The sequence below is a fragment of the Gobio gobio genome (assembly GCF_949357685.1).
Source record: "Gobio gobio genome assembly, chromosome: 1".
Taxonomy (NCBI): domain Eukaryota; kingdom Metazoa; phylum Chordata; class Actinopteri; order Cypriniformes; family Gobionidae; genus Gobio; species Gobio gobio.
The window spans coordinates 79188296-79203922 of NC_137097.1; the positions used below are offsets into that span (position 1 = coordinate 79188296).

General features: G+C 37.5%; 1 protein-coding gene and 1 long non-coding RNA gene across 2 annotated transcripts; one reads left to right on the forward strand and one right to left on the reverse strand.

Annotated features, from left to right (window-relative positions):
* Positions 1-937: 937 nt before the first annotated feature.
* On the forward strand, positions 938-6124 carry LOC307129985. The gene is made up of 3 exons (XR_013816980.1): positions 938-1061; positions 2766-2814; positions 3667-6124. It is a non-coding gene; the product is annotated as an uncharacterized lncRNA (long non-coding RNA).
* A 1403-nt stretch (positions 6125-7527) lies between these two features.
* Positions 7528-14738, reverse strand: LOC307130037 (uncharacterized protein). Its single transcript, XM_079822892.1, has 2 exons — positions 14603-14738; positions 7528-8851 (listed from the first exon to the last, which is right to left on the reverse strand). The coding sequence occupies exon 2, from the start codon at positions 8847-8849 to the stop codon at positions 7863-7865; it is 987 nt and encodes a 328-aa protein (XP_079679018.1). The 5' UTR covers positions 8850-8851; positions 14603-14738; the 3' UTR covers positions 7528-7862.
* Between the last annotated feature and the right edge of the window lie 889 nt (positions 14739-15627).

Below are 15627 nucleotides of genomic sequence, written 5' to 3' on the forward strand. Positions count from 1 at the left end.
GTGGTAGGTAATAACCATATATCGTCAATATAATATCAAGCTACCATAGATGAATCTTCAAATTTGAAAAGTCGATTTGCATTTTAGCTTGAGGCAAGACAAATAAACAAATATCACAGACATGTTAGGTATTGTAACGAGTAGGAAAATAGTGTGGCCCCTTTAAGAGCGTTCGCCCCGGTTGGAGCACCTGCGTTCTGTGTGTGTGTGTGTGTGTGTGTGTGTGTGTGTGTGTGTGTGTGTGTGTGTGTGTGTGTGTGTGTGTGTGTGTGTGTGTGTGTGAATGAACACTGTGCCTCGAGCTCCCATGTGTGCGGATTATTTTCTGCCTTCTGTTGCAAACAATCATTTATTTTTGTTTTGTTGGGTAATGCTGTGGATTGAAGTGAAGTTTGTGCCGGACTCTCGTGGGGGTTCCGCGGGGAATAAAGTGCGGGCTATTTGATGTCAATCGCCTCCGTGTTTGCATCGACTCAGTTGCGTTGAGTGAGCTATCTGTATTTTTCGCCCGGACACACGCGTTACAGTATCCTAAAATATGATTTTGTACGTCTTATGTATTTACTTGCGAGAATGTAGCCCCTACCAAACTTGTACACGCCGTTTATACATAGGCTAACACTCGCACGTCCGAATTTAAGGAAGTGGGGGTGATGGTGGAAGTGACGTATATGCCGTAAAGCAGTCGAATTTTGTAGTTCTTTTTTTTCTCGGGTTACTACCCGAAACCCGAAGTTTAAAAGTACGTTTAAAAACGATACAGACCCCGTCAGGCTATGGCAGACGTGTCATTCAACCTATTGTAAGTCGATGTATCATCACAAGAGTCTTGAAAATATATTATGAAGGTTGAAAAGTTACCTAGTGCTGCTTTAAATGAATGTGACACGTTATCCCTAGATTTTCGTGGTGTGTGACGTCGCCATCCCTATTTCCCAGTCACGTGATCTGTTCGCGCAGACGCGCACTGCAAAGACATAGGCCAGTGCTGCGGGGATGTTGCTGTAACTAACACCAAATCTTAATCATGTCGTCTTCAAGAACAACACCAGACCCAAAAGGTAACTAAGCGTAGTTTATTTGTAAAGCTATTAAGGCAAATTCTGTTTTTCTGATTCCTCGCATCCTACTATTTGTTTTACTTTCGTTTTGATGGGATTCATTGTTTACCCTTTTAATCTGAACTGGGTAGAACAGGGCTAAAGGCACACCTTAAGAAAACATGTGCTTTGCACTGCTCCTATAGGCTATAGTGTATGATTGCTGGAAAAAATCAGTATTATTTGTTTAAAAATCGTATAAATGTATAAGGGGTGCATTTTTACAGACACATGGGGCAAAACCTGCATGAGGCAAAAGACACAGATACAAATAATTTAGCTAAAATAAAATGATTTAAATAATGTCTAAGTCAATACTTGTTCAAAACAATCACTTAAGAAAAGTTTGTAAATATACTATCATTACAGTTAAAAATACAGAAACAAAATTATTATTTTAAATAGTAAACATTATGAAAGCATTGAAGGAGATCCCATAATAATTTAATATAGGTTTACAATAGTAACATTAAATGGTATTTTATTATATAATATGATTAATATCAATGATGCTTTCATTATAAATATGGTGATTATCTCTAAGGTGGGCACCCAACTTACTATATTATATTTACCATCTGAATTGTATTTGCAATTGAAGTTTCAATTTGCGCTAAAAATTATTTGCTTCTTGGTTCTCTCTCCAATGATTCTGGGTCAATTCTGAGAATTTGAGTTTTATGTTTTTGACGTTTATCTTTTTTGTTGTTGTTAGGCCTGTCACGATAACACATTTTTCTGGACGATAAATTGGCCAAGAAATTATTGCGATAAGTAATAATAAGTACATATAAGTAATAACTACCTAATGTTACTGAATTAAATTTTGAACCCATGAAGAGGAAACAACTGTGAAGCTTTGAAGGTGTTGATGAACTCGATTTACTCCATCTGTGTTTGATCATCATTCTGAATCTGATCCGGATGAAGTCTTTGACTAAAATGTTGCTTTTTTTAATGGAACTTACCCACATTCAAGTGTTGATAAAAAGGATGCATGAAGCGATAATAAAGTGTTTTTGAAATAGAAAGAGTTGAAGGTATCTCAAGTATAAAAATTAATACCTAAATAGGAACAAAGTAGTATACTTAAAGTGAAAAAAGAATATATACTGTACATAGTAAACTATAAGTATGATGTTATGTTCATGTAAAGAACTTACAAGTATACTTGCATTATAAAACTACTAAACTAGTAGTTTACTGAGAGTACAAATCATAGTGTACGTGTACTATTTCAATACTGCTTGGGACTAAATTGGCCCACTTTTAGTACATAAAAGTATACATTTAAGTGTACTATAAGTGTAACAGTAGTCAACTTTAAGTACACAATTAGTTTTCTCAATTGCACTGCATCTGTACTACAAGTGAGCATATTAATATACTAGTAGTTTACTATTTTACTACTTGTAGTACATTTTTATTATTATGATAGTTTACAAGTTTACTACTAGTACATTGATATTAGTATACCTACTACATAAAGTATACTTAAAAATATACTTGAACATTACTTAAGTAAACTTGATAAAATCTTTTTTGTAAGGGTACCCAGTTCAATTTACTGGTTACTTAATTTACTGGCCTGAAAGCTTGCCTTTTCTCTGAATACACCCATACAGTATCGTATCCTTTGTGAAGCAACTACCTTCTGTTTTACAGGCAGAGGTCCTACCCAACAGAGATCAGAGCCAGCCCTGTCCCGCTACAGGTAAGGGATGATGCTAAGGTAACGAGTTAAAGCTGCAGTCCGTAAGTTTTTGCTCTCTAGCGGTTAATAAACAGAACTGCATGCGTCTTGCGGAAGAACATTGCTGCCGGAGCTACTTCTCTCTGTTTATGTCTATGGTGAGCCATGCAGGGACTGTGCTCCTCCGCAGCGGTTCCTACCAGTCTGGCCTGAAATAGTCCCAATATAAACACTTATTATAAGTGTACCATGATTCAGGGTAAGACAAAAACCCATTTTGGAAAATGGATTCATGTTGTACATTCTCATTATATATTTTTTGTAAATCTTGAACACAAAAAAAGTTACGGACAGCAGCTTTAAGTTTAGAATTGATAAAAGTAAGTTATTACATGTCATCCCGGTGTTCGGAGGTCCCTGGTTGAAAATGTTGACTTTTGATCCTTTTTTCTTTTGGAAAAAAAAACATAAGTAAAGAAGAAAGCAAAAACTAAAATGCTATGGATGAATATTTCCTCCCTGGGCTATTTGCCCTGAGCTTTTGTGCCTTTAATTTGCCTTTTCTTTTTTGAATCCACCTTCAAAATAGTGGATTACTCAGTACACAATATATATATATATAAACAAAATTGTAAAAATTTGAGCTAGGGAATTTTTATTTCACATGGAATGACCCTAATTCAGTGTAAGTTTCTTTGGATAAAAGTGTCAAATGTAGACATGTAAGGACACCCGTATGTGCACTCTTACACTATTTGCATATATTTATTATTCTTCCAAAAAACTGGTGATGCATTTGATTAAAATATCCAATAATTACAAAGACATGACAAAGTGTGATGGGTTTCTGATATTGTTTTCCGTTTTGAACAGTTACAGGGACCACGTCCTCTGACCAGAACAACAATCTCGCTCATCGTAAGATATTGCTCCTAGGGAAGACTGGTGTTGGGAAAAGCGCAACAGGAAACACCATCTTCCGAAAAGAAGTATTCAGGTCTAAAAAAGATGTGAATGCTATTACTAAAGTAGTGTGGAACGCTCAAACATAGATGGGAGGATGGTGTCTGTGATTGACACGCCTGGATTTTTCGACACAAAACTTGAACAGGACACACTAGCTAAAGAGTTTGGAAGGAGTTTGCATCACTCTGAAGGAGGGCTTCATGCTTTCCTTTTAATCTTTGAGTATGGTCGGTTCACAGAGCAGGAGAAAAACATGTTGAAGTGTGTAGAGAAGGTTTTTGGGAAACATGTGACGAAGCACATTATCATCGTCTTCACCCATGGGGATGAATGCAATCGTAAGGAATTAGATTCAGGTATACAAAGGAACACATTACTGACTGGTGTAATAGACAGATGTGGGGGCCGATATCACGTCATTAACAATAGAGATATGAATAACATAGGGCAGGTCAGTGAGTTACTTCAGATGATTGACACAGTGGTAGAAGCAAATGAAGGAAGATGCTACACCAATGAGATGTTGAAAATTGCAAATATGGGTTCATTTGAATATGTGTGGCACATATTCAGTGAGTTTTTTAAAAGGGCAATACGAAAATTACAAAATGGACCAAAAGGTAAAAGGTCCAATAATGAATACACTAGGGTGCCTAATCCTGCTCCTACAGGGTGATATGCCCACATGGTTTAGCTCCATCTCATCCCACTGTAGACATGATGTTAATAAAGGATAACGTGTGTATGCAATTTTTAAAAATTTTTGTTCACATTTAACATTAAAATATGCTGCACTGACATATAGGTTGAGGTTTTCCCTGTTGTTCAACATTGATTATAACTGATGCTAACCTTCATCCCAGTGGTCTTGGACTTTATACTGACACATTAAATCATAACGCATCAATTTTTTTTCTTCTGTTTTATTGCAACCATGATTTGGGCTGCATTTCCCGATAACGTTGTCTCTTAGCGCGCTACGAAGACTCTAAAGGTATAACTTAACTAAAGGTATCCCATTTCTAGGCGTGTTCCCCGAACTATACCTTAGGAGGTTGCTTAAGGTATACCTTCTTAAGTGCGACGTTTGCAGGTGCTGTCCGTGGCGGCGGTGCTGAATTTGTTTATCAATGGCTCAAAAATCGATTACACAGGGGCTGTTTAACTGCCTTATGTGAGACAGCGGTGTTCATTAGCCTATAATAGAAGCACTTCAGAAGTTGAAATTGCATTTATCAGGACTCGTGAGATCTCGTGAGATTAAATATAATCCAAATTGCAAACTTAATTCAACACCGTGGATCATTTATAAAATTTTGAAATGATTGTGCGAACCTGCAACCTCGTATGCCATTTATATTATCATAATATAGCCTACCTATTTTGCCATAGCCTTCATTTACTCCACAAGCAGAGTTGATTTCCCGCATCACATTATTGGTGTAAATCACTAATTTCTGTTACTGGATGACCTACTCAATAAAGGCGCAACACGTGAAACATAATCAACAGCTACTATAGCGGAGAAGAAAGAAAGAAAGAGAAGAGTGGCGGCAGCTGATTTTCGGGGCGCTCCGACAAGTTGGTCTAAACAAGATCTAAAAGCTGCTGAATTTGCTGTCGTGGCAGGCGAAATTCATTTTGAATTGCAGCTTTGGACATGGTAGGCAGGGGACTAAAGTTTTCACGGATGAAATAGTGCACATAGAAATGGCTCCGCGGACGGCGGCGTCTTTGATTTAGCACAACTATTTACTGTATCGCTGCCATAGTTTGACCAAACTCCCCTCCACAATCATTCCCTTTAAATACACTCCATAATGGTTTGCCAGCTGATGTACCTTTGGATAATATAATTAAAAAGCTAACAACCATTAGTGTAATGACAATTTTAATCCTTGCATACAAAAAAACTAAAACAAAAAACAATTAAATTAGCCTAATTGAACACTGGGTGTGTATATTACAACTTCAGAATTATATTCGTATAGACTGACATGTAAAGAAGCTTTTTGCACAGTGGTGGCCACTAGTGGAATGAACTGTCAATAGTGATAAGGTATATCTAAGAGTGGTCCAGTCCAACCTTACGAAAGTATGACTTACAGAAGGTATTCTTAAATAAGATCGTTTCGGGAAACACGTATTAATGTTAAGGTACACCTTAAGGTATAACTTAAGAACGACCTAGTGTTAAGAAGGTTTCGGGAAATCCAGCCCTTTTTTGTAAATACTGTGTAGTTTGTAATAAAAAAACCCTCACAATTATATTTTTTGTTTTGCTATACTGTTTTGTGTACTATAATGCTTTATATACTTCCTAAATAAAGCTCTAATTGAGTATTTTGTCCATTATTGCTTTCTTAAAATAAAAAATAAAATAAAAAAAAAACTAAAAAATTATTTAAATCATTAAATAATTATATTTTTGTCATGTTTCACAGTGAAACACCAACTAGCACCACAATCCATTGATATTACTGATGTTTACGATGTTGGTAATTTCCTGGAATATTATATAATTGAGGATACAATCATTTTTGTATTTTATAAGTTAGTGTGCACCCAAGTTGCACCAGTGAAATGGCACATTTTGTCAACATCTGAACATCTCATTCATGAAATTAAATAAAAAATGACCCTTATGATCTCTTAAAGGAATACGGTTATAGAATTTCCATCTTCAAATTTTGTCACTGTTTGTATTTGCCAAATATTTTGAAGTTTCATTATCATATAAGTGGATTAGAAGTTGATATCATAGATACCGAATATCATAGAAGTTTGAGCTAAACTCTACAGGACAGCAGTCCTCCAGGACAGAATTTGGACACCCCTGGTTTAACAGGTTGTCAGCACATATATTGCATTTTGATGAAGATCCAGCAAGTTTAAGTCCATCAAGAACATCCATCCAAGCTTCTTCAACAGAACATAAGTCAATACAGTTCAGAAAATTGCTCTTTTATTAATAAGTTACAGGTTTTATGTGGAAAACTGCTTGTAATGTTATTCCTTTGTAGCTCACTAAAAGCATCTACTAAAAGAAAATGGAAATTAAAGTGAAATGGTGTTGCTCAGAGATTAGACCAAACAACATTTCTGCTAAAAAAAGACTTTTATAAAGAATGTTAAATAGACAAACAAACACATCGGCATCACAGCAAAACTTATATCTATGCAGTACCTCTAAATCTTTCTATAATAAGTTTTAAGACCAACTGGGAAGACTAGGTTGCTGCTGGTAGAGGTGTTAGTGAGGCCAGCAGGGGGCGCTCACCCTGTGGTCTGTGTGTGTCCTAACACCCCAGTGTAGTGATGGGGACACTATACTGTAACAAGCACCGTCCTTCGGGTGAGACGTTAAACCGAGGTCCTGACTCTCTGTGGTCATTAAAAATCCCAGGATGCCCATCGATAAAGAGTAGGGGTGTAACCCCGGCATTCTGGCCAAATTTGCCCATTGGCCCCTGTCCATCATGGCCTCCTAATCATCAGTTGGATGCTGCACATTGGTGGTGGTTGAGGAGATTCCCCCCTTCTATGTAAAGCGCTTTGAGTGCCTAGAAAGTGCTATATTAATGTAACAAATTATTAATTATTATTAATGCCACACAACATTAATTACAAACTTTTACATAAAAGCAATTCTCAAACCATTTACATTTCTGACTTACAAAAGGTTTCAGTTCCGAATATCTTGATATTATTGCTTTAAAAATCATTATTCTTTTGTTTGTTATATTATTATTATTATTATTATTTCACTATTAAAGCAAAGATCTTTATAACCACAGTTGTCACAAATGAGACCTATTTCTGATGGTTTCAATAGCATCTCAAAACACTGAACAGACTCAAATCATTATATTATAACAAAATGTTTTTATTTTATATGAATTTGTCACACAAACATTAAACAGTATAACAAATGATCAACTGAGAATTGAGGAATAAGGAAATCCCCATAGGCACATTTGAACAGCTGCATCCCATGAGCTTACTTTCCACATGATTTGTATTATTGATAATAATGTTGTTAATAACATTGATATGAAATACTAAAGTTTGTAGCCCTATACTGAGAATGACACACATCATAACTATGTGCAATGGTTGATGATTGTGGTATAAGCCACAACAGCCCCCTCTATTCCTCTCAGTAAAGCAGCTGATAAACCGGCCGGTCCCCCCAAACACCCACTGATCCCTCCAGCAGCGCAGCCACTCATGACTCCCAGCACACGCACATTTTTCAGGTGTTGTTTTGTACATTTCCCAATACTCTGACACTGATTTTTCCATATCTTTGCCCAGATGTGTCCTGATGCGGCTCCTGAAACTGCAGCGAAGATGCCACTGACACAACCGTGTAGAAATGATTTAAAATCCCAAGAACCGTCCTTCTCCATATTCACACAACCCACCGTTAACACAAGGACAACACTGACTGCATACAGATATTTTAGCTTCAGATGTACTTTGATTTGTGACTGAGTCTCAAACATCTGTATAGTGTAGCATCTGTTCTGATTTCCACACAGCATTTGTTGGATCTTGATCAGGAGTTTGGTGACCTGATCTCTGTTGTTCAGATCTTTGTTGTTCAGCAGGTGGAATCTCCCTCCACACGCCTCTGTGAGTTTGGACAGCTCTGCGTTTCGTCTTATTAGCTGATCAAGAGATTTATTTTGAAGCTCGTCTCCGTGTGTGAAGAGGACTAATGTGTGTTTCATGGCCTTCTCTCCAAACATCTGCTTGAATAAGAGCAGGGTATCTGCGTCTTGCTGAGTGAAAGTGTGTAAAGGAAGAACCAGAAGGATGGCATGAAGTCCTGGAGAGCACATGTTCAGTCCTCTCTTTAACTCCACACTCAGATCAATGTCAGATGAATTAAAGAAGTTCGGGGTGTCCAGTACTGTCACTCTTGTGTTTGACACTGTGTGTGTTTGGCATCTGTCAGTGATGGAGGTCAGGCTCCGTCCGGACGGAAACACATTCTGACCCAGGATAGTGTTTCCACAAGAGCTCACTCCTGAACCGGTTTTACCGATCAGCAGAAGATGAAGATGGTCCACAGTTCCCTCCATCACTGAAAAACACAGAAATGTTGCGCATTATACTCAGCAAACATTGGTCCGATGGCAACAAAAATAGTCCTGTAGCAAAAAATAGTCAGGGATGACGGCATAAATCAGTAAAAATATGTAACACAGAACATTTCCTACGTTTTAACCAAGTGGCAACCTCTCCCAGTTTCTCTTGAAGCCAATACAGAAGTGACTTAAACTGCAGTTCATGGACTGGCCACTAGAGACAGACTCCATAAGGAGCAGAATCTCATTGAGCTCATGTTAAAATGCCCAACTTTACAGCAGAAGAACACATGTTTACAGTCCGGGACAAATTGTGGTTTTGGTCTATACGGCTAATTTTGCCCTTCATGACGACTGTGAGGGGGGTGAATTTATTTGTAACTCATTTTCATTATATAAAGCGTTAAAGTTCTACATAATTAAGAGCGTGGCCACTTTGAGTGACAGGTTGATAGCCGTTTGTCTGCTGTCTGTTATTCATCGCGTCACCTCAGCTCCACCCACGTCCCGCCTCTTTGCCCATTTTCTGTTATCCGGGAGTGACGCGCGATGACACTGACAAGATGGCGATGGCCAGCTCAACCTGACTTTACGCTTCAAATCTGCTCTTCAGAATCCTATGGGTGACGTCACGGACACTACGCCCATATTTTTTTACAGTCTATTGTATGGTTTGCAGTAGTGGAAAGAGTACTGAAAAAGCAAGTAAAAGTTAAAGTACTGTTACTTGTCAAAAAATGCAGTGCAAGTAGAGTAAAAGTACCTGTCCTAAATACTACTCAAAGTATGAAAAGTAGCCCTTTACTCAAGTACTCAAGAGTAGTGAGTAGTGAGTATTATGCTATGAATGTTATTCCACCTTATACCCTGCAAATTAAAAATGTAGCTTACTCTTTTATGGATGATTCTCAGTAAGAACAAAAAAAAATTAGATCAACAGTATTTCAATATTTCTCCAAGTTTTTTTTTTGTGACTGCTAGCACTAAAAATACAGCCATGTAATATTTGAGAAAACAACCAATAATCTGGTAACATTTATGACAACCAGTCTGTAGAAGTTTTCTTGCGGTTAATTAAAAAAGGTTGCAAAGTGTTGTACATGAACAATTTTATGTTAAAAAAGCACTTATTTCTTTTCAAGACGCATTCATTGTACTGCTTTAATTTCAATGGATGCTTTCTCTGTTAAAAGAATAGGCTACACTTCAGAAATCAGAATCGAGTAACTCACAATTTTCACCACTGATTATTTTTGCTTGTAATTAAAAACATAAGCCTGATTTAAATATAAATCTGATGTTTTATGAAAGTTATTTGCTAAATACATGGACTACAATTTTAAATCGCCATGTGAGAACACATTACATTAAAATATGCACTTGTAATGAGTGTAAAATCTACATTATAATTTTCACTCAAAATCTATTCTTTATTATTAAAAACTCTGATTCTCTTATTTTGAATATATTTTTTTGATTTTCATTGGATTGTCTTTTGATTTAATTATGCTGGTATGTATATTTTTGGAGTTTTATATATGATTTGTAATGAAGTGTACCGCCCCTTTAAGAAACACTTAAAGGGACACTTCACCCAAAAATGAAAATTCTGTCATAATTTGCTCACCCTCAAGTTGTTCCAAACCTGTATGAGTTTCTTTGTTCTGTTGAACACAAGAGAAGATATTTAGAAGAATGTTTGTAACAAAGCAGAAAGAGCAACCACTTTGGTAGTCAATAGTTGCTCTATCTGCTTTGTTACAAACATTCTTCAAAATATCTTCTGTTTGATCCCGAGGTTTACTGCAGTCAGCCGGATCCGGGCCGTATCCAGATCAGATGGTGGACCTACGCCCAGAGAAGACCAACGCATGACCCTGAAGTGTCTGCAGAGACTGTGTCAATTAGACTCCCCTGAAATTGCATCGTCGACACGACATCCTCAATAAACCCATCTCCGGTGTGATGACTCCGATTGTTCGAATATTACAATTTAATAATTCTTACATCGATATGTCATCCTCAATAAACCCGTCTCCGGTGTGATGACTCCGATTGTTCGAATATTACAATTTAATAATTCTTACATCGATATGTCATCCTCAATAAACCCGTCTCCGGCGTGATGACTCAGATTGTTTGAATATTACAATTTAATAATACTTAAATCGATATGTCATCCTCAATAAACCCGTCTCCGGCGTGTTGCCTTCGATCTTTCGAATATTCCGATCTATTATGACCTCTGACCTGTAAACTTGCCAGAATAATAATAATACGCTGTTTGTTAATTGGCCAAAGGAGAACTGGCACCCCGACTGAGCCTGGTTTCTCCCAAGGTTTATTTTTCTCCATTAGGTCTCCTGATGGGGTTTTGGTTTCCTTGCCACTGTTGCCTCTGGCTTGGCGTGCTCAGTTGGGGACACAAAATTTTTCTACATTTTTCAACTAAATATCCAAAATATATCTAATTATTAAACTAAATGAACCATATAAACTAAATTACTGATCTAATTACTGATCTAAAGCCCACACTGTCACTGTATGATAATTGAAATGAACTGATGACATCACCGTTTTCTCTAGAACGGTTATACGGCTGAATAAAATTGTTGCATTATTTTCCTGTTTAACACTGTAAAGCTGCTTTGAAACAATCTGCATTGTTAAAAGCGCTATATAAATAAGATTGACTTGACTTGACTTATGCTGAGATGAGGATGTATGTTGGCTCACGGAGCAATTTCACGATTTAAGTCATCATACAGTAACCAGCAACCCCCTTTCATAAAGCGCGCGTGCATCTCACTCTAGGCTGGTCGCGACTCCCTAATCCTATGGTTGATATGACGGGAGTCACATGCGTGACGCATGGAGACAGGACTTATTATTCGCCTTGGTCAATCACATTGACAGGACAAAAATAAACATAATGTAGCGACTGCAAGTTTAGGGAAAATAGCGCAGTAAAAGTACCGATACAGCACTTAAAATGTACTCAAGTAAAAGTGCACTGTTTTTAAACTACTTAATAAAGTACAATTCCTGAGAAAAACTACTCAATTACAGTAACGAGAGTATTTGTAATGTGTTACTTTACACCACTGATGGTTTGTACATGTCCGCTCAACGTTCATTTTGGAACTATTTTTCAACCATGAAGGGACGTGTTGGAGGGACATGTTCAATGGTCATTAAACGTCCAAATGTTTGCTGGGTAGAAAATATTCTTTGTAAAGTTTAAGCGATATGTTCTGGGATAGCCTATTTCATTCTCAAAACATAATCTGCAAAATATTCAGTAGCGTCTGTTTTATCTGTTAAAGGGGTGGTAAACCACGATTTCACTATTCTAACTTTAGCTAACGTGTAATGTTGCTGCTTGAGCATAAACAATATCTGCAAAGTTACAACGTTCAAAGTTTAAAGCAAAGGGAGATATTTGCTTTTAAAGAAATCAGTTTCTAAGAACTACAGCAAACGGCCAGTAGGCGACTACACACATTCCTCCAGGGTTGGTGACATCCCCAGGCTCAATATTTACATAAACCCCTCCTCCGAGAATATTAAATAAGGGGGGGTGGGGCCATTTTGTATCGCGGTGCTGTTGTGGTATAGTTAGGCTGGAGTGTTGTTGCCGCGATGCCGAGGAAACGCTGTTATTTTCATCCGGATTGCAGGTCTGGGGTACTTGCTCTGTTCAGCCTTCCTTGGGACGGGGGTGCGTTGCAGAGCGTTTAACATACAGCATGCTATATGCACGTGTGTTTGAGTCAGCGGGGAATCAGGCGCGCGCAGGGCTCCCTGCAGCACATCTAACAGAGGAAAACATCCACCGTCTTCGCGATTTCAATGCCGGATTTGCACAACGTCAGCTGCGTGAAAAAAACACTGCCGGTGCGTGGATGCACGACGCGCGCGCTGCACATTTCACGGAGGACAACACAAACTTCCACAAACTTCGCGAGTTCAATACAGGATATGCACAACGGCTTGTCCTGAAAGCTGGATTTACAAACAGAAGCTGTTCACGGGCCACAACCTGTAAGTCTGATTTATTTTTCATCGATGTGTTTTCCTGTAATAGGTTGTAGCAAGGAAGTAAACAGATGACAGCGCTGTTCTGCAAACCAGTCTGTTAAATGCTCATTCATACTTAACGTTATCCGACGAACACCTAACATTACAAACACTAACGTTAAAATCTCAACAGCGAACCTGGCATTAGTGTAAATGATTCTTTTATTAGAGCTTTTATGTATTGTTTATCTACAGGCATGCTAAACATGGTTCTTAGTGTGATTTGGCTAACTTACTAGTTAAAGCCAGTGCTTAGTGTTTGTTTTGGGTTAGTTCTTGCGACAGATATTTGGCTATAATCGTTCTAAAAATACAAAAGTTAAAGTGCCATTCAGTAGCGATCATTATAGACCCGCAGTGTTTACTCTTGAGGACTGAACAGGTTGTGCTCGATCATCTTCACTCAAATGTTCTGGCCTGGGTCTGATTCGGGCTCAGATTGGTATGGTTTTATTGACGCCGTTGTTTCTAATACTGACCAGAGCACAGCCTCCGGTAAGGGGCGTGACGTTTCCGACATACGTGCACTAGGCGTTTAGCGAATCACAACACACTGGGCCAGCTAACCAATCTGAGCCCACTGCGTATTTTTGAGGGACTGGCTTCATACAACCCGGAAAGCATCAGACCGTTTTACAAGGAGGGACAGAGCAGTGTAGAATAAAGGTCAAATATATGAAAAATAAGGCAATTTTTTTTAAAACGAAGCATGAACACATGTTACAGTGCACCCCACAAACACAGTCAAGCCTTCAAAAGAATGTGTTTTACCACCCCTTTAAGCTGACAGCTGCGTCTTTATCGCATATCAGAGGCGTTTAAAAAACAAATAGGGCACAGCGCGGCTAAAGGCACACTGGGGTAAAGGGCGCATTTGACTTTATTCTCCTTCAAAACACTAGATGGCACAGCACTTTTCTTCAAACCCGCTTTTCAAGATAATTTGAACTAATATATTCTTATAAATGTTATAGATTTAAGTAGCAAATGATAATCACTAATATTAATGTTGATATTTTGAGACAAATGGTTTCATAATGATGTTTTGTTCAAGTTTTTCAATAACAGAAGAATGTGTAAAAGTATGTATTTGGGGTAAAATGCACCATATTTAACATAATAATAAATAGTTTTCCGTTTGTTGACATTTGTTGAGATTCAGATAGTAAATATAACGTTTGATGTCACCTTAGAGATAATCACCATATTTGAAAAATATGATATTAATCATATCTAATAAATGTTAATGTTATCTGTAAATCTATAGCCTGTTACATTATTATGGGATCTCATTCAATATCTTCAGAATCTTACATTTTAAAAAATAATTTTGTTTATGTATTTTTTAATATATTTTTATTTTAACATATTTTAATGGCAGTATATTTATTTAACAAAATTAGTATTTTGCCCCGTTTTGCCTCGCCAGTCGCCACCTCATACATTTCTAAAAGTTTAGACACAAAATCTGTTGCTCCATAAATGTTCAATACAAACATACGCTCTGGGAATGGTGAAGAGCTTTTTTTTTCTTAAAGTGTGCCTTTATCCCCGTTGTACCCCACCAGCTCGTCGTGATGTTATCGCTATGGGGCGTTTATAAACAAATACAGATCAAGTCATACGAGTTACAAATAAGATCCGTAAAGATACACAAAATAACTTACCGTTGGTTGTTCTGTCTCGGCTGTTGGTCCAAACAGGTCAATATCTGCAGGACAGGTTATGCTCAGGTTTGTGTGATCAGATTCACAGCACGGAGGATAAAATGGTTCACAGCGGCTTCATCAAAATGGCGTCGGTACTTTCACTTTCGATTGACCCGCCCACCTCGGATCTCCACGGCTCATTGTTCTTCATCAAGTAAATCTTTTTAGTTTTTCATGCCTTCTTTTTTACGACCACAGACGAGAGTATGGGATTAAGATTTTATTGCCGTGTGTTGTTTATTTATTGTAGACTAATGAGAAAACATTAAGCTTTGAGTCTGAACGAGTCGCCGCTGAAAATTATTCACTCTTTCAACACAACAGAGACATCTACTGGACATACGTGACATCTACTGGACATATGTGTGTCAAGTGACGGGGCAAAACCAAAACACGACCACGGGACAAAAAAAAACACGAAGAAACCAGACGATTACATCCAAACAGATTTCGATTAGGCCTACTTGTTTCTGAAGCAAATTGTTGTATTGTCTGTGTCTAATGGTGAAGGTTCATGAGTCACATCATGAGGTTTGAACAATCTTGCACTGTCCAGAGCTTCAACCAAGTACAACCTTGACTTTGATCATTCACTATTTAGTCTACCTAAACTTCGTGTCCTCTTCACAACTCCATCATTTATGTTTATTCATGTTTATTTCAAGTGGATATTGTATCATACGTCTTCTTCATAAATGCAGAAATCTACATCAGCCCAGAACACGAGACACATTCATCAGCTGATCGTTTACAGAAAAGTAAAAGCATTATATTGATAATAATATTTAATATTTGGCCTCACACAAAGGTTAATATGATGTTAAAGCTGTGATCAGTGAGGATTCACACAAAAGTGATTTGAAGGAACTGTTGTATAAGTGATGAAATTGACCCACAAAAAAATGTATATCAATATAGTTTTAATAAAAATATATATTTTGTCTGCAATAATACACTTATGGAATAGTGAAAAGCAATTTTTT